At 39.6% G+C, this 22096-nt stretch overlaps 2 protein-coding genes across 17 annotated transcripts in view; one reads left to right on the top strand and one right to left on the bottom strand.

The window, feature by feature from the left end:
* SoxN (SRY-box transcription factor soxNeuro) overlaps positions 1–22096 on the top strand; it is a 284192-nt gene that overhangs the window by 12181 nt on the left and 249915 nt on the right. For 15 of the 16 annotated variants that reach the window (XR_016139205.1, XR_016139212.1, XR_016139213.1 and 12 more), the window contains exon 3: positions 12548–12576. The gene's annotated coding sequence lies outside the window, so the exon portion shown is untranslated. Of the gene's footprint in view, positions 1–12547; positions 12625–22096 lie in introns of all 16 variants that reach the window. The other variant, XR_016139215.1, reaches the window with a different exon arrangement.
* On the bottom strand, positions 17347–21611 carry LOC105431976 (uncharacterized). Its single transcript, XM_011646522.2, has 4 exons — positions 21455–21611; positions 20659–20979; positions 20170–20358; positions 17347–19999 (listed from the first exon to the last, which is right to left on the bottom strand). The coding sequence occupies exons 2-4, from the start codon at positions 20917–20919 to the stop codon at positions 19952–19954; spliced, it is 498 nt and encodes a 165-aa protein (XP_011644824.1). The 5' UTR covers positions 20920–20979; positions 21455–21611; the 3' UTR covers positions 17347–19951.

The raw sequence follows: 22096 nt of genomic DNA, 5'->3' as shown, positions 1-22096 counted from the left end.
TAACTATATGAGATAGGCTTGCCGTCCAAGACAATTCCGCTAAGATCGAAAACTAAGACAGCTTCGGGGACCGATTATACTCCACGGTATTATGGCGCAGTATCTGTTGCGTATAAGAGGACTATTGTGAGGACCTTGCACGGCATTCATTGAAATGAATGCACCCCGTTGGAATGACAGAGTCTCGCATGTAAGATACAAGAGATATAAAAGAGTCGTGAGAGGCTTAAAATAACAGTTGCGTGTACCAGAAGATCGGCTATGAGAGACATCGCTCTCGTGCGCAGTAGCGAGATGGTTGTATTTTGTAGTCGCGAATTTCTATGTAACATTCTCATCCTGTACGACCTCTTCTATCCGCCATAGTCTTTCCCTCCTTACAATTTTTTTCTATGCGTCCTTGTTTGTAAATTTTTTTTCTGATTCTTTTCTTCTTGCAACCTTTTGCGACATTACCTTGCACTTTCTGTCGCGAAGATATGTGTGCTTTTGAGACACGTTTTCCACAAGAAAGAGTCGTTAATATGTGAAAACTGATTTTCTTCATAGGAAACAGTCAAAAGACTAACTCTTTCTCATCTGTGTCTTTCCTCTTTCTCTGGTGTGTCAGATATTCAACTGTTGAAAGCGATAGGGATTAAAGTATCTTCGAAAAAAAATTTGTATATGAGAAAGAGGAGAGAAAGAAAGAGAGGAAGAGGGGGGGGGGGGAGGCAAAGTCAACCTTGAAAAACTTATTAGGATCGAATTTTCTTAATTAAAATTAGAATTAAATTGAAGCGATCTTGCTTTGTACGTGTTCACGTATATTAAACTGTCTTCATATATTGTTAATAATTAATTTTTTATAATATGCTTTTAATTTTCTAAATATATACAATTATGTTAAAATTCTTTAGATTTTTATAAAGTTAGCAGATTAAATATATTTGTTGTTTTACGTATCAGAGATCCGTAACTGTAACTCAAAATAGTCGAACATATAACTGTACAGCGAACGGATTGTGTTCCGAGTTGGCTTCGAGCTCTTACATTTAACCCCTTGACTCGCAAGAGTCAACCCCTAGAATGCGAAATTACCTCAAGCATTAGCCTCCAACATACGGATGTATTCCATACGTTATTTCCATTTCTCTTCGCTATAATTTCTTGCATGATCGTTCAATGCTGTGAAATATTCAATAGATATTTATTTCTCTTTCATTTGCTCCCACTTTTTTTCACATTTTTATTTTATTTTCTGTTAGCAAATTTTGACAAGAATATATGTAGAAACGTGAATAAAAAAGTGCTTTTCGGTTTTTTCGATATTTTATATGTCAAAGAATATATGTTATATTAAGAAGATAAATTCTTTAAAGGTAGGAGCTAATACTATTCATATTTTTTTTTATGGAAAAATTTAAATCTTAAAATTTATCAAGAAGATCATAACTGTTCCGTAGATTTTAGAACGTCATAAAAATGAAATGTCCAGAAGAATTGTAAAATATTTTGGTATAATCGCAATTGTATAAAGTGAAAACTTTATGCCGCTGATAGCTCATTCATATCGCTATCACTCATACTGGGAGATTTATCTAAATTTTCCGTGCTCCCGGCTACGTGAAAATCAACTGAATCGACTGAAAAATATGCGCGCGTCTTTTTTGCGGCGCTTTGTGAGCTTTGTGTAGTGCGTACGGTGCGAAACGAGACGGCGATGTAACGTGGATGCTGGATCGGGTAGGTGAGCGCGCCCTTATTCGACTCTTTTGTCTAGGCGTCCATTCTCCGGCACATTATCAGGCCTATTGTCCCTCACATTGTTACCCCTACCTCGACGTCTCATTGTTTTGCAATTTCCCCCACTTAACCGATACGACTGCCTCACCATCAACCCCTATCCCCACCTCGTTTTCCTTCCTATCCTCCAGCCTTTGCGCCACGCTGTTCTCTCGAACTGCTTGGCAGCCTCGTTTTCCACTATCGCTTTTCGACGATACCGAAAAGGATATCGATATCCATTACTATACTGCTCAACATTATTATATTATGGATAACTAAGAGAAAGATTTTCTATCTCTCTTTTTGGAGGAAAACTTTTTAATTACTTTTTATTAAATATATATATAATTACTTTGAGGTCTAATGTTAAAAATTGTGTTTGTGAAATTGACTTTGTGAAATACAATAATTGCTTATGTGGCTTTCTTAAATATATTGATTATAAACAATTTCAAATTATTTTAAGATATAAAAAAGTTATTAATCTTATTTTTATTTCACTTTACATGATGACAACATATGTATGAAAAAAAAAAATCATGTTATCGAGAAATTTCGATAACAGATATCACCGGTTTAAATATAGCAAAGCTAGTTCAGATTCTTACTTATTTGTGACACTCGCGTCTCTATCTGATTAAATTTCTTTTTATCCCGTGACATTTGGAGAAACGCGCCAAGAATATCCGCGCCAAGAGAAGAGCACGCGTGAAAAAAAGGCTCGAGAATTCCGAAATCCTTTTCGCGACGCGATAACTCGCTGCTCGTTCGCTCTCACTTGCTCGCGAGTGAGCGACGCGACGTGGAAACTTTTACAACGGGAATTTCAGTCACCGCGGCAACCAGGCGGAGGACGAATGTCTGGAAAACAATAATTAGGAACGCCCGGTGCGCGAATCCGTACAACGTTCAGTCGAGAATATATTTCCGAGCTTTCGGCTCTTCCTCTCCTCCACGCCCCTCTCCCATCCTCCCGTCCCTCAATGGAAGCCCTTGGAACTCCGTAAAATAGACAAAAGCCCCGCTGCCGAACAATTCGTCTATTCTGCTGCGCGGTTACGAGCGAACGAGCTTGAGCGTATAACATATTCGTACGGTCTCGCGTCGTCCTCGTTCCTCCTGAAATCCCGGTCGTCGATGAGCCTTCTCCCTATCCTACACGCATCTCTCCCGAGTCCCCCCTGCCCCTCCCCCTTCGTGTGGCCGAGGACGGTGCAGCTTCCGCTACCCTCCACGCGTGCGTACATGTCTATTATATCCTTTCAACGCGGCGCCCTATTCTATCACGGGAGTTAGCAACTTTTAACAGGTTCCTCTGTCGAGAGACGATTATTTGTCTCGCGATAGCTCAATGCTCGGCGACTCCTGACGAAAAATCGTCGCTCGCTTCTTGATGAGGATGCGAGTGAAATTTCTCAAAGCCGCGACTCTTCTTTCGCAATCCTATATAGCGTGAATCAGCTGGGGTATTAATTTTTAATTCATTTCTCTGAATTTTGAATGTGTATGTGTTGTACGCGTATATGCACGCGCGTGCACGCTTACGTTATTTTTTTACGCCTGATTGATTCGTTCTTACGAGGAGGCTTCGTATCTTACGTGTTCGTTACAACGTGTCGTTGAAGTAAAAAAAAATGAAATACGAATTAAATTATTAGAAACTCATATAATAGGACTGCCGATAATTCATTCGCTCGAGGAATCCATCGGATGTCGATATATCGGATATGTCGGTCCTTTATTAATGTTCGCACGTGTGACACGCGCACGTATCCTCCGCGCGGCATTATAACATTACGGGTAATGCTTTCGCGAGCATCTCCCGAGGACTGATTCGCGTTATTGCATTATACGCTACTCGCACGCACACACGATCATAATCGTCATTTCTGTTGCGCGGGTAGAGAGAGGAGATCGTTGTGTTCGCACGTTGAGTCGTGCTTGAATTCGCGTGTATCCCGCGCGACAAGGGACGTTGCTGCGTACGCGAAAACGAACCCGAATGAATGATGACGATGCTATGGCTGCAAATTAGGAGTACATTGCAGAAATTGGATATTGCGATGTACAAGAATAGCGACGCGATCGCCCTTAAATCGTGCAAGTGGCAAGGGGATGACCTCTTTATCTAAACGCATTATTTTATTTCTTAATAATGTAAGATGTACATTAAGATATAATGTGTTTGTTGATATTTCAAGTATTTTTTAAGTGATTAAAATAGTCTGTTTTCAAGAAATTGTCATTTTAAAATATTGATTTAATTTGTATAATTATTATGAAGATTTTTGAGACTAATTATATACGTAAGCGTAAAATAATTAGGGCAGTAATCATTGCACTTACAGTTAGATTATTATATCAGTCATTTTTAAGTAGGATATGTGCAGATAAATAGAGAAATGTGCAGATAAATTTTTCTGTGCACACTTCTATGTAGACGGAATTATACCACTTTAAGCAAAGACCAATTTTTGAAAAGTTATTTTTATAAAAATAAAATAGTGTAAATATGACTATGAATTTTATCTAAGGATAATATTGTAAATTAGGGAAAATATAAAAGTTGAAAATTAATAAAATTATTTATTTATATTATATATATTATTATTTATATATGTATAAAAAAATTATGTGTGAGTTGCAAATATCCTATGAATTGAAATTGTAGAAGAACCCAATTTACGATATCGATATGCACCAAATGATGCCTTTTCTGAATTATTTTCAGCATAAGTAATTATAATAAAAGAATGGAATTTTTACATCTGTTATCTATTCAAACATATGTATTCATTCAATATAATTATTCATAAAATAATTTCACTTTAGTTTAATGATACAATATTACAATGAATTTTTTAATTATATATAAAAAACTGAACATTTAAATATATTTTTAATAAAACATTGTATTTTTTTAAAACATTGCATTGTAATAAACGTATAATGTTTTCATAGAATATTAATTCCATTATTAATTTTATTTATCATAGTTATAAATGTTAATGAATAAAAGTAATGTATTCTTTTTTATTTTGAAGTTTAGAATTAATTAATGGGATTACTACCTATTACATTTATTAATTAATTATTAAGGGATTATTACATTATTTATTAATAACAGTTATTAATAATAGTTTGTAAATAATTAAAAATTGTATATCTTATAAAGATTTTAATTATTATTAATTTGTTTTAAAATATTGCACATTCATGGTGGTTTTATGTACATGATGCTTTTCGTGTTCACATAAATTCATCACTCCTATTAAAATATATAAAAACTATATAACTGTATATAACTGTTATTTTTTTTATTTTTTAAATATATTAATTAAAACTACAAAACTAAAACATTTTGTATTATAACTCAAAGATATCTTATTTATAGATTACGTTGTCGTAGTAGCCAAACTAAGAACAAACTCAGTCGTGGACAGTCAAAAGTGACAGATTTTTTTATATGAGTTTTTGACTTGATTTTCACGGAAATTTACATTATATTTTTATATATTTTTAAATACTTTCAATCGGCTATGTTATTACAAAACAAGGTAAAATGGGTCATTTCGTATATTTATCTTTTATGTTGCTTACATTGATAAAAACTTACATTGATAAGGACTTACTTTCGTAATAAAAAGAGTAAATAGAATATGAGAGCCTGCAATTGCGTAATATATCGCAAGCTTTCGTGGAATCGGTAATGAACATTCACGATAAACTGAGAACTTCACAGGGATAACCATAATTGGAGAAAGAGGGAGGGTTAGTGCGCCTCTTTATCATAGTCAGTTAATCAGTTATACTGCAAAGTTAATTTAATCGTATCATCATACATTATATCAGTTATGCACATCGTTTAATTAGCATATGTATTAGATGTCTGCCTTAATTACAATACTAATAATTGGAGGATTTGTTATATTTATCAAATCATTTTTTATTTAGTATTTATCTATGCTCCCTCTCAATATCGTTTTACATTAATTTAATAATATATTTCTTTAATATAATATTCAGAATGTTCTTTCTTTGAAAATTAAAATTTTTTTTACAAATCTTTTCTCTAATAAATTTTAGCTTGACGGAGATGGTGAAGGGATCATCAAACATATGGTACCATTCACCGCACTTGTTCGATTCCCATAACGTTCGTACCGAATGACTAAGATCTTCAAAGACGGCGTGCGGGCGATCGACTCGTCATTATTCGCGATTTGACGAGGGTGGTGAAAGAGATTTGACTTTTAGCCGGCGAGCCGAGGGGGGCTTTGGGGGAGGGGGGTGGGCGGTTTCGCGGTTTTGGTAGTGGCGCGGTAACAATGGATCGAGAATGGCGTGGCGCGGTCGCCACAATGCCAACTTGCCAGACTTCTTTGCGTGTCAAATGACTGAACCGCCGCGGAGAGTGTGCGGGCGGAATCTATGGGTGGGGACCCAGAGCGGGGGCGCGGGTACGGGGGTTGCAGAGAGAGAGAAAGAGAGAGTGAGAGAGGAGGGGGCGGAGGGTGGTATGAAAAGCGTGCTTTGTTTGGAAACAATGCCGATACTCGGCTACATCCTCATCTCCATTCTTCGCCTTGACGCAGCACCGTACCAAAAAGGGTTGCCTTTATTCATCCCTGATTAAAGTTATAGGTTATTTTCGCTTCGTTTCGCGGCGGCGAAATTCGTGCCGACGGACTTTTCTAGCCGGCGCCAATCCACGTCATGTTTGGCAATTGTTAATTCGTTGGTAGCGGCGGCTGGCATCATCGATTAGCTAAATCTTCGGCATCGCAGACACGCAGAAATTCTCTCGTCGATAATGGATTCAGAATTTACAATAATAATACATTTATTTTTAAATATTGTTTTTTGTATCCAAATATCGTCATCAGTATTATTATTAATGTCTCATTTTTCGTAATTCATCAATGTTACAGATTACGATCACCTTGAAGATATCTTTTTATTAAAGAAAGATTTTTCGGAAATGAGTATTGCGCGAATAGTCGCGCGACCTATGGACGCGTGCTCTAATAAAGCGACGTGTCCCAGCACGGCGGCAGCCAAGGCTTCCTTGCGAAGGAAAGCCGAAGGAGAAAACGAGGGAAGTTATTACGGGGATGGAGCGCGTCATCGTAGGAAAGCTCGTAACAAACTATTGAAAAGCCCAGGAATGAAAAATCAATGGCGGGTGACGTTGGGCACGAGTGTCGGGCCGGACTACCGACGACGAGTATATATATCGGCGGCGCGAGGGGTGGGAGGGGAATGCGCGCGGGTGAAGGGAAGTTGGCGGGGTGGGGAGGGGGGGGGGAGTGGGTGATTCGATGAATGGAATATTATTGGGGCATCCTTTCACGCGGACTCGACGGAAGCTAGAAGACCTCATCTGGCGGGCTGTATGGATAGCGTTCGCCCTGGCAATGCCGCCTATTGAACCGTCGGTTATATACGTACACATATACACGTATTACGCGCATCTCTATACATACCGCGAATATGAGCGCGCGAGCGCGCACGTACGTATGCGTGTACACGTACGTGTACGCGATGTATACGAAGGAACAGTTTACACGAAAACGCAGTTCATTCGTTCGTTCGTTCGTTCGCTCGCTCGCTCGTTCATTCGTTCGTTCGTTCGTTCGTTCGTTCGTTCGTTCGTTCGCTCGCTCGCTCGCTCGTGCGCGCGTATACACAGGCACATAGAGACGCACGTCCACGTAGATGCACGTCCGCTACACGCATACGTATGTACGTTTTCGCCGTGTCGATGTGTATGTGCGCCTAGCACGTACGTATGGGTTCTTACATTTCATGATTTATCGCGTAGCTTTCAGCGGGCCTCAAAGCGTCCTGAAAGCGCGCAGATTGATAAAAGAAATAATAGAGGACGCGAAATAGAGGGACTCGATCTGATACGGGGAGAGAGCGCGAGATAGGGGGTGCGAAGGGTGAGGATGCCGCGCGGGGCGGGAAACGTCTCGCCGATGAGAGAGCAGAAAGATGGAAGGGGGAGAAGATGGCGAGGGTGCGACGGCGGACGACGCGCATCGGACGTCGTTCTTGTGAAATAGGAGAGCGGTGGATTCTTTCGATATGCTTTGGTCCACACGCGCGTGTCCCACCCTTCTCATTCAATCGCGTGTCTCCGCACTCGACCGGCACGCGAGCTTCCTCCGCGTCCACCCTCTTTCCCCGCTTTTGTAGCACGTGTACGTGTTTCCTACCGTCTCACGGGGACTCGTTACAGCATTAAATATCTCCGGACGTAACTAAGCCTTAAATCGAAATTCCGTTGAAGTGACTGTTTGCTCGAGCGATCGATTAGTTTCGACAACTTTTATTCATGATTAATTTCTTGATGCTTTATAAATGCGAATCAAAAATTACGTCTAGTGCGCTCTTTTACAATATAATAAACTCTTTATCCACATTCTTTATCTGTGAAAAGATATGTAATGGTTTTAGGACGGTTTAAAAGATGAATAAGAATTTTTTTATTCTAAGGGAATCTAATCTAAAAAAGGAAAAGAAAGAAATATACGTAAGATTATTTATCAAATATATTTTTTTGATGGGATTTTTTTATTTCGGTGTGAAGGAATATAAAACTGAGAAATTCGGTAATTACGTTTTTAAGGAAATAATCGAGTGTAAATATAGCATTTATCTCCCTTCTTTTTACGATGAAGTTGATGCCGCTGTACGAGTTTCGCCTACGGTGTTTCGATCCGCGCGTTTGACGATGATAATCGCTTCGCGAGGATTTGCCTCGAAGTATGCACCCGTCGGGGATGCAACGACGGGCGCATAGAGATAAAGAGGCTCGCGGACGTGGAAAGGAAGATAGAAAGAGAGCCGCTACGCGTTTAGGGTGAGCGAGAGAAGGGTAGGCAGGGGAGAGACGAGGGTAGCCGGAAAGTTGCAAATGGTATGAAAGGGGGCGAGAGCGCGTGCGAGAGACCAAGGGTAAAGAGGGAAAAGACAAAAGGGGTGGTAGAGAACTGTGAATCTCGTGGCAGCATTGTCACTCCATTCGCCGGGCTTGCAAAGCCGGGGCGGTTCCGACGCCACCACCACTGTCACTATAACCACCACCTCCGCCAACGACTACCGCACCGTCACCGCTGCTACACAACCGCGCTACCACCGTCATCCGCCGCCGCCGCCACCGTCGCTGGCGCCAATCCCACGAGGTTACCTTGTTTACTGCCGTCTTCCGGATTATCTATCGAATCGACCGATGTGGTTAATTACTCGTTAATACGCCGCTGATATTAATTCCGCGATTTTGGCTTTAAGCTGATGGCGTGGTCGCGCGCTGATAAATGAACAGGAAGTTCCTAACTCTTGCGTTAATCGTGAACTGGAAACAGGAAATTGAAAAAAAAAACGCAGAGGGATTTGAACAGTCAATGAAAATAAAAATTATCGTGATTATTATTATGAAAAGAATAATTATTATTGAACTCGTCGCGAGACGCGATAATTATTTTCAACAATGACTTTCAACAATGAGTATTTTCATTGACAAGTTTGAGTTTATTGAACAATAATAGTGTTATTTCCCTTCAATATTACGTGTACTTGCTGAAAAAGAAAACATTTGTTCGATTCGCAGTCGCTCGCGACCTCTCTGCCCGCATATAAAGTTGATAAGAGTTTTCAGCCCTTTAAATAGCACTAGTTGTTTGAGTTCACTTTGTGCTCGAAGCAAGGGTATATTCCACGACCCTTTCACCGAGTTTATAATGCAGCTTGGAAAGGGTCCGTTCGAACGAACGATTTATCATTATCCCGATAACGTGGCGACGATACGGCGCTCGATGCGCCGAACCGTCTCTATTTGCGCGGGGTTGTATGATTTACTATTTCCTCGGCGCATCTGCTCGCTTAATTAACGTTTCTCCAATGCCGTTTCGAAGATACGATCAGTGTCGCGATGCTGCGATGCTACCGAGTGCACGATGCTACATGAAAATCTATCTGTCGATATCAACCGGCGCAATTATAGAGCACATTTTAGATCTCCTGCTCTTGTGCTTGTTTAACTAAACACGAATAAGTAAGTTTCGTTCGTAAAAATAAACATTATTGATAAATAGAAAATATAAAAATAGTAGTCTTACTTAAATATGCAATATTATTGGCATTTTAGTTTGATATTATTTGTATGCATTCAAAGAGTTAAAGAAGAGATCAACAATAATTTATTAGTATATTCTCTCAAATTTTTATTATTATATTTTAAGTTTGATTTAAATTTTGCGCTTTAGTACGAAGAAAGTCGTGAAAATTGTGACGAACTAAGATCCTTGATTCCAAATAATTTCGAGTGCAATCGCACGCGTTGTCGTGCGTAGCATCGGATGCGTTTAAAGTGAAAAGTTCTCGAAATAAATGGGCGCTCGACTGCGTTTTTCAATGGCTCGTGCATCAACTCTCACGCGATTTCTGTCTCTCTCTCTCTCTTTGCCTCTCCCTTTCCGTGGCGGCACGTGGTTTAGAGTAATTACACGGTGGCGAGGGAGGGCAAGCATATTGTTCAGCCGCAAAGGGTGGTTCGAGCAACCCGCGGTAGGTCGAGTAGAGTGGGAGTATATACACGAGGGCGTGGAGTCGATCCGATGATGCGTACGACAATCCACCCTCTGAAATAATCGTGTCAAAAAAGATTCATCGCAATTTAAAATGTTACTTCTAGTTCCTGCTCTGAATCTTGCGTTAGTATTTTTTTCTAGGAATCAATTGTTAATTAATTTGATTTAATTTGTATACTGAAATGTGTTCTTCGAATAAGACAGATAAGTCTTTGATAATATCTCACGAGGCTTATAAATAAAAATTCTATAATAGTATGAAGATTATTGAATTGTAAATATCCCAGTGATAGAATGTGCTCAGTGATTGAAAAATCAATAACATATTTGCGATTATTGAGATATTTGTCAGTAAGCAAGAAAATAGCAAGAAAATAGTAAATTAAAAGAAAAAAGTTAAACATTTTGTATTAAAATGAATTGTAAAATCATTGTGAAAAAAAATTGCTAGTTTTGAAGTAACAATGAGTATTCAAAAATATTCGTATTTTCATTTTTTTCCTATCATTTTGATTCAAACACATCTACATTTTTGAACTTTTTTTATATATTGTATTGTGTTTATCTAAACATGTAGTGATTGTAAGAGAATAAAAATTAAATTTCAAATTTATTTCACTCAAAACTTTATATTTAAATAAAAATTTTAATATTTCGTTACTGGTACAATAAAAAAAAATCTTCATTGACGATAGATTGAATGCGCGTTCAATTATTGGTCAACACATTTATATTTATGTCCGGATGATTGAAAGTCTGCATTAATTGACTGAAAGCGTTAGCTTTTAACTAATTTTATTTTGTAAAGAGAAAATATTCTTATTTTATAATCGGAAAGAGATCTTACATTAAAATTAAATTATATTCACAAAAAGATAATAAATTCGCGTCAAAGTATGATTTTTTTCATTGATTTTTTTCATAGATCATATCATTTTCATCAGAACAGGATAATCACACTTTCATATATAATATAAGCAACATCCCTTTAATCTTTTATTTGCTAATCTCTGAAAAAAGGCTTAAGTAGAATTATGCCTTTATTTCAGTCCTAATGTAATATGTTATTAAAATTTAGTAATATTTTTTTTTAAATTTATGTATTAATATTTTTTGATTATTGATAAAAATGAACTTTCAGCTATTAATATTAATTTTTTAAATAATTATCAATTAATAGCAATATAATATTGATCGTGTCTTCTTATTTTGTCATTGGAAAATTTACTTTGTTATTGAAAAATTGTGCATCGACCTATTGCCATAATTATCTCAATTAACTTCAGTTTGATAATAAAAGTGAACCTCTTCGTCTTTTATTGTTTGAATGATAACATTCTTTCTCTCTCTCTCTCTCTCTCTCTCTCTCTCTCTCTCTCTCTCTCGTTCTCTCTCGTTCAGAAGCTTTTTGACAAGGTTAAATAGCAAATCCACGATGGCACGTCTACCGACGTATAATCCGTTCGACGGAACACAGCCGAGAGAAGCAGAGAGCGGGACACACAATGCCGGTGCTTCGTATCTTCGGTATCTCTTTGCGCGGAGCTCTCATTGTGACCGCGGGGCGGCATAGTCAGCTATTATGTTTATTAAGTTGGCGAGGATGTGCTGATTCCAAGAGAGGAGAGAAGTCGACGGTGGTAGGTGGGTAGGTGCCCCGGGTGAGGAGAGCTGGATAGTCTCTACAAGCAGGGGGTGTATTGTCCCGCGCATTGTCTGCCCCATTGTGTGACATCACGGCCCGATAACTGCCGATAAGGCCTCGGCAATGCTCAAACTGTGCGGGGGTGTATGCACGATCGCGCGTTTTCGCGCGTGCACGAGAGAGAGAGAGAGAGAGGGGGGGGGGAGGGAGGGAGAGAAAGAGAGAGAGAAATATAAAAAGAAGAATATACCTATAGCATAGATGTGTAACCGACGAAAAGAATACCGATGTCGCGATGGGGAAGGTTTGAACAGGGAACGATTCGATTTCCTTTACTTTTCTGAGGAACCGTTTCTCTACGAACTAATATGCAGACTGTATCAGAACATCGCGTGAAAAATTGAGAATCGAAATAAGTCGCAACCTGAATGCTATATTGTATTTTTAATGCGAATATAATTTATATTGATTGCATTTATTATATTAATTATTTCTTATAACATTTAACTCTTGCTCTTATTCAAATTAATATCTGTTTCAGATTCTTGACTTTTGCAGCGATGCAACTGAGTAAGTGATACTTTTTATCTAAAAAGTCTCTTTTAATCCTGTACTTTGGTGAGTAAATACATTTTAGCCTGCATGTGTTACGTGTAGAATCTCTTTTTCAGTTACAATTAGGAAAATAACATTATTTGTTTCTTAAGAAAGGTCTAATTATTTTTACACAATTTGAACGTTAATGGAAATACACTTGTTGTACTGAAAATAAAATAGATAAATATGTTGGTGAAGTTTGATGAAAAGGAAATTTTAGTGCAATTTTGTGTAATAATAAAAAAAATAGGCCTTACGTTATAGTTATGGTAATCATTTGTCAAAAGATATATAAAAAAAAAATATACTGTCGTTTAGTATGGTAGAATATAATTGAATATTTTGTATCATATTGTCGGCGCGCAAAAAATGAAAGTTATGAGCGATGTGTCCATATTTTTCGTTCCTATATTTGCACTGTGTTGACATTATATTGACTCGACGACTTGGCACGAATGCCGGACGTGGCCACCGACCATATATGAATAACAATCAGGAGCTATAACCCTCCTGTGATACATAATACTCATAATATATGTATGTATATGGTGGCCTTTTACGAGCCGCCGCATTTTTATGTTAATCGCGCAATCCTAGACGACTGCCACCCCTCCTTTTGTTATCGTATAGCGCAAACAGTGATCGCCGTCCGAATTTGTTCCGCGCGAACGCCGTAAATGGAAAAAGTCATCCCCGTGGAGGAAGAGCTCGCGAGGGTGTTACACGCGGGGGCATATTTTTTGAACTGCCAAATATGAAGGGCGATTTTTTTTTTTTCTTTTCTGCCGGATAAGTACGGACAGATTTGGGGTGCTTGGGAATTGATCGGCTATTTGCGCGGTGACGTGGACGCTTAGGAAATTCTATTTGGTACGTCTGCGTTTTACTTACTCGCCACCAAATCTAGTCTATAATTGTGATATTTATGAGAGAAATTATTAGAATATTAAATTAATTAAAAAATCCGAACGACACGATCAAGTTGAAATAATTGAGAAGCGCCTCGTTAGGCACCTCATTAAATATGGCCGTCTAATTTCGAGTTTTGTCTGCTTCGCGTATGAAAGCTGTAGTTCGTTATAAAATAAAAATCTGTTAGGCGCATTTATCGCTAAATGCACTTGGAGAATACGTATCAGATCACGTTCGTTCGACGACTTAGCATTCTTCTGCAGGTGTCCGCACCGATGCGCCTCGACGTGCGTCGATTCGTCGATTCACGATTGCTCTTGAGAAACGTTGTAGAAACGAAGGCGACGCTTACGAGAAGTTGTAGAAGGAGAAAAGGGAAAGACGGAAGTTAGTAGATAAGAAGAGAGAAAGAAGGAGAGGGAGAGGGTGAAATAGAGAAGAGAGCGAGAGAGATGGAGTGACGCGGAGCCGCGGCAGCGGCGGCGGCGGCGGCGGCGGCGACGGCGGCTGGACGTTTTATGCGCGCCGCGCAAAAGATGCCTTTGAATCCTTAATTCCCTTTGAAACTCTCATTCTGGGAGCAAAATGGCGAGAACGAGGCGTATTCTTCGGCTGAATGACGTATTGAGCGAGTTTTGTATGCCGTTGCGTCCACGGGCGGCTCATCCAGGGTCCTATGGCCATTTATACGCGTTATACGTATTACGTTCTCTCTTTTCTCTTTCCACATCGCGGCCGCGCGACAAGAAAACGTCTCTACGAGAGTCCGCGCATTCTTTTCTTTCCGCAAGATTTTCTCTCGTCGTTTTTCGGCAACGTACCCTCGCGACGGAGAATGCTACTCGTTTTCGTAGTTCAGGTATCTTTCGTCTCGATCTTAGATCGATAGCGTGTTATATGAATTGTCCGTAAAAGAAGTTTCTTCTTAAAAAATGAAATCGGGATCTTGGTCTTTTTAAGCTTTCTATTATCAGAAGCGATCAGTCGAGGTGTTTCGCAACAGAAACCTTTTAATTTTCTCCGTGAGTTTTTACCGAGTTATCTCCGTGCTTTATTAAGAGTGAAACAACAATAACGACTATTCTTTAAGTTAGAATTCGCTTCGGGCGATACGCCGTACCGTGCGATTTAAATGAGATTACCCTCAGTGAAAGAGATTACATTGACCTTCTCCAAGTTCTCATTCGCGCAATCTTAGCTTCGCTTTATCGCCTCTAACAACTATCGCGTCGCGGTGATTTCCTGTTGGAATTGCCGGCAAATATCATGTGCATCCCGGAATTCCGGACGAGATTCACCATCGATCGAGCATCGCGGAAACTCGTGCTCTCGTCTAACGAGACATTCGGTGGCAGAATTCGATGACGACGAGGACGAGACCATCGTCGCCGTCGCCGTCGCCGTCGCCGTCACCGTCGCCGTCGTCGCCGTTGTCGTCGCCGTTGTCGTCGTCATCGTCGTCGCCGTCGTCGTCGTCATCGTCGTCGTTGTCGGGGCGAAGAAATTTCGCGACGTGTACGCTTCAAGAACTCGGTATTATCGGTCGGGTTTTCTCGCGGATACAATTTCCCGACGCAATTTTCTTTTCAGTCGGCCCCGGCGAATCCAACGCGCGCGCGGGTCGGACCGTGGGTGGCAAATGGCAAAGAGAGAGAAAGAGATACGGCGACGGGGGAGAGTGCGCGGAAGGGGTGCAGAAAGAGATGGGGGAGAGGAGGGGGAGGTGCGGCGCAGCCCATATTCGTGCATTGTGGCACGTTCCATCGCGTTCTCAACTGAACTGAACTCGACTCAACAGTGGAGGACACAATGGGCGGTATGAATAAGTATAACAGACAGACACCGGTACAGACAGACACAGGTAGCTCAGGCCGCAGTATGTGAATGAGGAACCCATTTGATAACACGCCTCCACAGCCACCCAGGTCCATTGTGTCGCTTCCTATTCAGCTGCTCTATGCCCTCTTCTCCTCCTATCCTCTCTTTACCATCCCCCTCTCTCTCTCTCTCTCTCTCTCTCTCGTTCTCTCTGCTTTTCACTCCTCCTCTCCTCCTCTGCCGGATTCGTCTTGCTCTGCCGGTGGTGTTACCCCTCTCGCTCGCTCGCTCTCGTTCCAATATCATCGCGGAGATCTTGTCCTATCTGTCCTGCACCTGTATTATGCGCAGTGGAAAAAGGCAGACACGGATTCACCGTGTGGATCCCTCCTCCTTCATTTCGATCGCACGTCGTGTTGCGTAGGATCGGATTGCGATGCGAGTGAATTAGAAACGCGACACGACCGTGCGAAAATCATTCAGGACCGATGAATATCTTATGATATAGCTTAATCTTCATTTGCGTTGATATTGCGTTCTGTGGAATGGCTATTCGTTGAAGTGGAAAATTATTTGGCGGCGAAATGGGAGTGCTAAACTACTGTCCTCATTCGTGAAGAAACACGTGTGGATACAAGAGGAAACTTTATCGAATACAATTAAATTTAACGTCTAAGACCTGATTGCACCAACGTTATCGTTGACTTTAAGTGAGACTTAAACATGTATCTGTCGTTATCTTTCTTTTCGAATAAAGACAGACACATGTTTAGGTCTCGCTTAAATCCAAAATAACGTTGGTGCAATCCTAAGTCTATTATTTTATTTTGTTATTTCGTAAGATCGTTTTACAAATTTAAAAACTTCACGTACGATACATAAAAAATATTTTTATTCATTTCTGCTCTTGTTCTTTTCAACGCGTATGCGTCCTTAATGACGAAAGGATTAAACCGACCCTGTCCGCGGAATAGAAATTACTACTAGCGAATGATCCTGATCGCGTGACTGGACCAGCTATGGAAGCCACCCTGGGATAGCAGTCGTACGTGTAGATTGTACATCAAGAGAGAGAAAGAGAGAGGGAGGGAGGGGGGGGGGAGGAAGAGAGTACCGACCAACAACAATGAGGCAGAGACAAAGCCCAGGTACAATGCTGATGTTGAACTCGACTGATTTCGACGATTTTTGGCCTTTGCATGTGCATCGCGCGTTACTCGACAATGATTCCCGCATACGTAATCATCGCTATAGCCGCGGAACTCTGGTACCCTCGCTCGCGGCAGTGGTTCTCATCCGCGGCCTCTTTTTCTTCAGCTTGAGCCTCTTTTGAGCGTTGCCTTTGATGCGCGAGCCAATAGAACGTCACCGTGACAGAGCGATCCGTTTGTCGGCTCAAACTCTGGCTCATTGAATAATAGTTGCAAGACAAGTGACTCACCTTCCTGCGCGCCTTTTCGCGTGGTATATTTTAGCGACGATCATCGTGTCGGCATAAGTGGAAGTATAATCGGTAATTATGCATAATTGGGACTCTATTTTTTAGAGTTTATCTATGAGCAATATATCGTGTTTTGTTACTTTTAAAATTAAAGTTACTACTTATATAAGATTACGAGATGATCGATTTATGAAAAGAATACAGAAGTAAGAAATTTAGTTAAATAATATCGATGTAACGTTTAGACGTCCGTGATATGATCTTGAATGCCAACGTGATTCATCATTAATCAGAAACTTATTTCACGGTTCGACACCAATCCAACGTGATCAGGAGTATTCCGAGTCCATGTGATCTTGCATTAGGTCAGTCGTGCGTTATGCACACACAATCTCATCTCGAATATCTCGAGTTTAATCTTGATGTAATAATTAAAAAAATTATATAAAACATTGACAAGAATGATTATTATAAAAATACACACTCGATCACACGCTCGATATACAACAAGAAAGCGCATATAATTCGTAATAAATGCAGTTGGCCAGTGAATAAATTTGTTCTTAATAGAATTTAACTAAATTTGATTATTTTATTTTTCTTCCTAGAAAATGTAAACATGTGTTATGCATAAGCAGAAGCGTACAAGACTCGCAATTAAAATGGCTTCTGTTCGGTCTCTAGAAACACGAAGAAAATAATCATATCCAATTCTATCATGTATAGGAAAGTTCAAGTTAAGAGTGAAACTTCGCGCGGGGACATCCGCGATGCGGATCGCGAGACCGACGACGGCAGTGCTTTTTCGAGGCTCGCAAAGGGTGGATCCTGATCGATTGAGCACCGCTGACCGCACCTGAATAGATACATTGTGCCGAGGCGGCCTATTGACGGGCGATTGTTCCCTCAACAATAACAACAATATCTGAATAGTCGTCCTGCGCATCTCTCGCGCGTTGCACGCACCCACGCATCCGCGCGTGCACGCACGGACGGGGCGCTTTCACGCGCGCGCGTGCACCGACATACATGCACGCGTGTACCCTGAAAGGTTCCCGCGCATCCCCGCGGAATACATGCAAGCGATATAAACGCACATATCGGTGGCGAATTTAACAAATATTGGGGCCCAAACGCGAAAAATCGGCAGACGAGAAACATCGTTTTTAATGTCGATCATTGAATGAGACACACACACACACACACACACACACACACACACACAATTTGGTATAATATTAGCATTTAATTTGTAATTATTATAATAAGCAATGGACACACATAATATACGCTCGCGTCTAAGGTAATCTCATCGCATCGTAGGAAAAAATACCGTTATACGAGAGAGAGATCGGTATTGCCTGATGATTTTCTCAAATTACGAGATGCGAAACGTTTCTCTCCCCGTTTAAGTATAATTTGTCCATTTTTTTTTTCTGGACACATGTATGCCGTGTCGGTGTGAGAATCGGAGAAACGTGCGCGTGCTGTGCGGGACGCGAGTCTCTCCCGAGTGTGATCTTCCTTGTTAGTTGTGTGAGTGTTTCGGGCGGGATTGTGGATCGAACCGGCCACACAGCGCCACGCTGGGGTGTTACGCTCGAGCTGAAACAATGCAGAAGCACGAGGGTCCGAGCGATCAACCCCCTTGTGCGGCTCGTGAAACGGCACTAATGCCTTTCGCGCGCGAATTTACGCGCTAATTCGCCGAGCGTTCATCTTCGGCTTGGCTCAAGTATCGCCACTAGGAGGTATCCGCTGACGTTGCACCGCGATGATGCGGAATTTCTTAACTCGAAAGAAAGGATTGCGGACGCGGCGCTCCTCTTTTTTTTTTATGAAAGAGTTGAATATATAAAATACAACGGAGGAGGAAAACGCCGTGCATACCGAAGTTTATTTCCCCCGCGAATGTATTATTTAAAGTAAAAAAAGTATATTTAATAACGCAACATTGAGATATATAAAATATTGTTTATCATGTATTTATAAACAATGGTCAAGATATATATATATGCAATGCCGTCGTAGAAATACATATTTATATCCTACGAGCAGGTACTACATTTACCGCGAAAATGTAAGGGACTGACTTTCGGCCGTTCGAGAATTGCCGGTCGTTCATGATGATTCGAAACACGATACATCTATCGGTACGTCATTCGATAACGATGCTGTATGAAGCGTAACGGCATTTGTTTATGATTTCTCTAATAATTAAAAAAAAAAAAGTGAAATAATATTCGATTGTCGATGATAATGACAATCTTGACAAAAGGGGATCATATACATCTTTAAAATAAGAGTTTTGTGTAAAGAATACATAAAGATAGGAGCCTTCAGATGATATGCAACTTTTCTCGTGACTGCGAGTTGTAAATTTGCGGTCTCTCTCTCTCTCTCTCTCTCTCTCTTTCTCTCTCTCTTTTCCAAATCAATTTCAGCTTTTTACAGATCGTCATATCGTGCGAAAAGATCCGATCGATCCAATAATAGCCGATTTTAGTCACACGATACTATGTTCGGACTTTCTTAAGGTCTTTTTTCGCCGGTCTTTTTTCGCGCGACATTGTCATTTATCCGAAATACAATTAGATACATATGCGCTATATGAGTTGAAAATAAGAATAAGAGTACAATATCGTAAGATGAGATTTAATTATTTTAGCGGAAAAATTTAATTTCGCATCGTATTATTAAAAGATTGTAAAATCACGTGGTGTCTAAATTTAGACAACATAGAGACATTAAATGACCCTGAATTATTTTTATTCTCATGCAAAATTTATCATTGATAATTTTACCACATCTTACGACCTCGCAGCGTGGAAGAACTAATAACTAAATACTGCAGCCCGTATCCGGCAAGGGAACGTACACTCTCTTAATCAATCAAAATTCTAGATACCTTCCACAAATTTACGAATAATAAATTATATTATTAATTTACGCGAATATTTCAATTGCTTCAATATTCGCGTTTCATATTGCGAATATCGCGTAGTATTTTCGGTGCTGCCTTAAATGTTACATTCAATATCTTCATACGTTTCCTCGATTATTTACGATACGTCTCCATCCGGCTGCCGCTTATTCGGTCTATCACAGTTCAGTTGTCCACGACATTGGACGTTGGACGTTGCTGACGTTAATCGTCTCGTTACGGTTAAGTCGATATCAAAAGATGGATGACGGCTCACAAAATCCGCATTCGTTGCAGCGCTTCTGTAAAGGACAGAATTTCAATCGTCAGAACTGCGATTATATTTTAATTAAAAAAATTCCATATATTTATAATTATTATACTTGTTATTTAACTTTTGATTGTATACACTTGGACTTGGAACACTTTTATTTTGAGCACGGTGATTTTTTTTTACCGTCATCATACGTACCACTGAAGAATCCTTGGTATGCGACTGCTCGCGTAATCGATGATACATCAGGCGATTGTTTATAAAATCATGAATCTCGTGTCGAGAGAACATTCGATCTCTCATCTGCCAATCGAACGACGATCTAATGTTCGCTCCCAGATTCAATATATCGCGGCCTTCGTACATCAAGCGATATTGTTCATTTATCTGAAAAAAAAAAAATATCTTTATCTCTATTTTGTTTTCGATGTTGAGACTATGAGTGTATCACATCCTTAAAACTATCTTTTTATTAAAATGTCAAATGCCAATGGCAATGACTTTACAACACGTTACGAGTAGCATAAAGTTTTTAATATAATTAAACATATAGTTTAAAAGAAACAGTTTGCTCAACGTTTTTCTTATTCTTTCCGTCTCTTTCTCGATATGGCATTCCTATGGTCTCTTTTTTATGCGAAATTCTGATTTATTCGTATCTACGCGAGCGCGAGAGCTAATGTTTACCTTCTCCTGATTCCTGCACGTTACTCTGGTGGGAGTCTCTGGCCTCGATGAAATCGGCGTTAATTCGGCTGACGCCGATTCGGCGGACGTTGCGAGACTGCTGACGCCGCTAGACTCGCTTCCGGTACTCGGAGAAGTCCGTCCGGAATCGGATAAATTCCTCAAAGTCTGTTCCCGTTCGATATTAAGAAGCTTCATGCTCAGAGTGGAAAAGTGCTCTGGATCCAAGCCGAATAATGGTAGTGCCAACGTCAATGCCATTCTTGCTCAGTCTTGTCCTCGGTCTGCTTCCTGATAGCGAATGCTCTCGATCGAGATCGACTGTCACGACAATATCATAATTAGAGTACGAGATATTTAGATTAAGATTAATTCCCACATAGTTAAAGCGACCTCTAATCATCGACGTTTCACACATTTTTTACTCTATCAGCATCTTCACATTCCCGTTGTTCACAACATAGTTAAAAAAAAAAAATGAACGTAATAATACGGAAATTAAGGAATTCTCATTCTATGCACTTGTCAAAGGTTTCACAAGTTTTTTTGTTTAAATAATTGTAGGAACACACGGAACGTTTTCTGCGAGAGAGTGCCAACGTATATTGGCAAAAAAATTTAATTTTAGAATCCGATATATATTCGAGATAGAAGCTGTTTCGTTATCACGTTATCTCTTAATCTTTTCTTGAGAATATTATTAAATATTATGTATTACTATTATTATGTATTACTATTTTTACGATTATGTATTACTATTTTTTACAATGAGATTTCACTTTTGCCTTGATATTACCTGAATTATAATTAAAGTAATAGAGCCACTTTAATCGTCGTGAACCGTTACGATGTCAACCGTCAACTGAAAGTGTCTTGCTTGTATATCCTGCTTATCCTGTACATAAATCATGATAAACACGACCTTCTAACGTTTTGAAACACAAGTGGGAAGCATTAATTCGATAATACTATACTGTATTTTTATCGGCAAAAGCATTTAATTTTAAATATTATAAGGATGCGAAATTAATATAGACGATTATAAATTAATTAAAGAGATGTGTAGATAAAAGCCTTGCAATTGTATTTTATGATTTATTTGATTCTTAAAAAATTAGAAGTTTGAGAAATATTAAAAGAAATATTAATCAAAAATAAAAATTTGAATAATATAATTGGAGAATAAATTTAAGATTCTCATATAAAACTACAAACTTGGGATAGCAGAATTATCGAAAGCTTAGGCGTTTAGAAGTTTTTTTTTTCCTCTTGAAATGTGAATCTATCGTTTCTGACCATGGTGTAATTTTAAGAAATCTTCTTTACCGACGAGGTTGGTAAGGCCATTCCCTTTTGGTATCAGCAGCTTATCAGCTGGACCAGTGGTACATACAACGTTGTTCTCTACAGTCAGGTTGCTGGCAGCATCTTGATCAAC

Source organism: Pogonomyrmex barbatus, unplaced genomic scaffold, assembly GCF_055798465.1.
Source record: "Pogonomyrmex barbatus isolate J1 unplaced genomic scaffold, ASM5579846v1 scaffold2, whole genome shotgun sequence".
NCBI lineage: Eukaryota > Metazoa > Arthropoda > Insecta > Hymenoptera > Formicidae > Pogonomyrmex > Pogonomyrmex barbatus.
The sequence above is the reverse complement of the archived record's forward strand: the minus strand, read 5'-3'. Positions and strand labels throughout refer to the sequence as shown.

Excerpts from the sequence above, each read along its gene's own strand:
- LOC105431976 (XM_011646522.2), bottom strand. The coding sequence starts at position 20,919 with ATGGCATTGACGTTGGCACTACCATTATTCGGCTTGGATCCAGAGCAC. Across the intron at positions 20,359-20,658 it reads CGTGCAGGAATCAGGAGAAG|ATAAATGAACAATATCGCTT; the intron begins GTAAACATTAGC and ends TTTTTTTTTCAG. Across the intron at positions 20,000-20,169 it reads ATACCAAGGATTCTTCAGTG|AAGCGCTGCAACGAATGCGG; the intron begins GTACGTATGATG and ends TGTCCTTTACAG.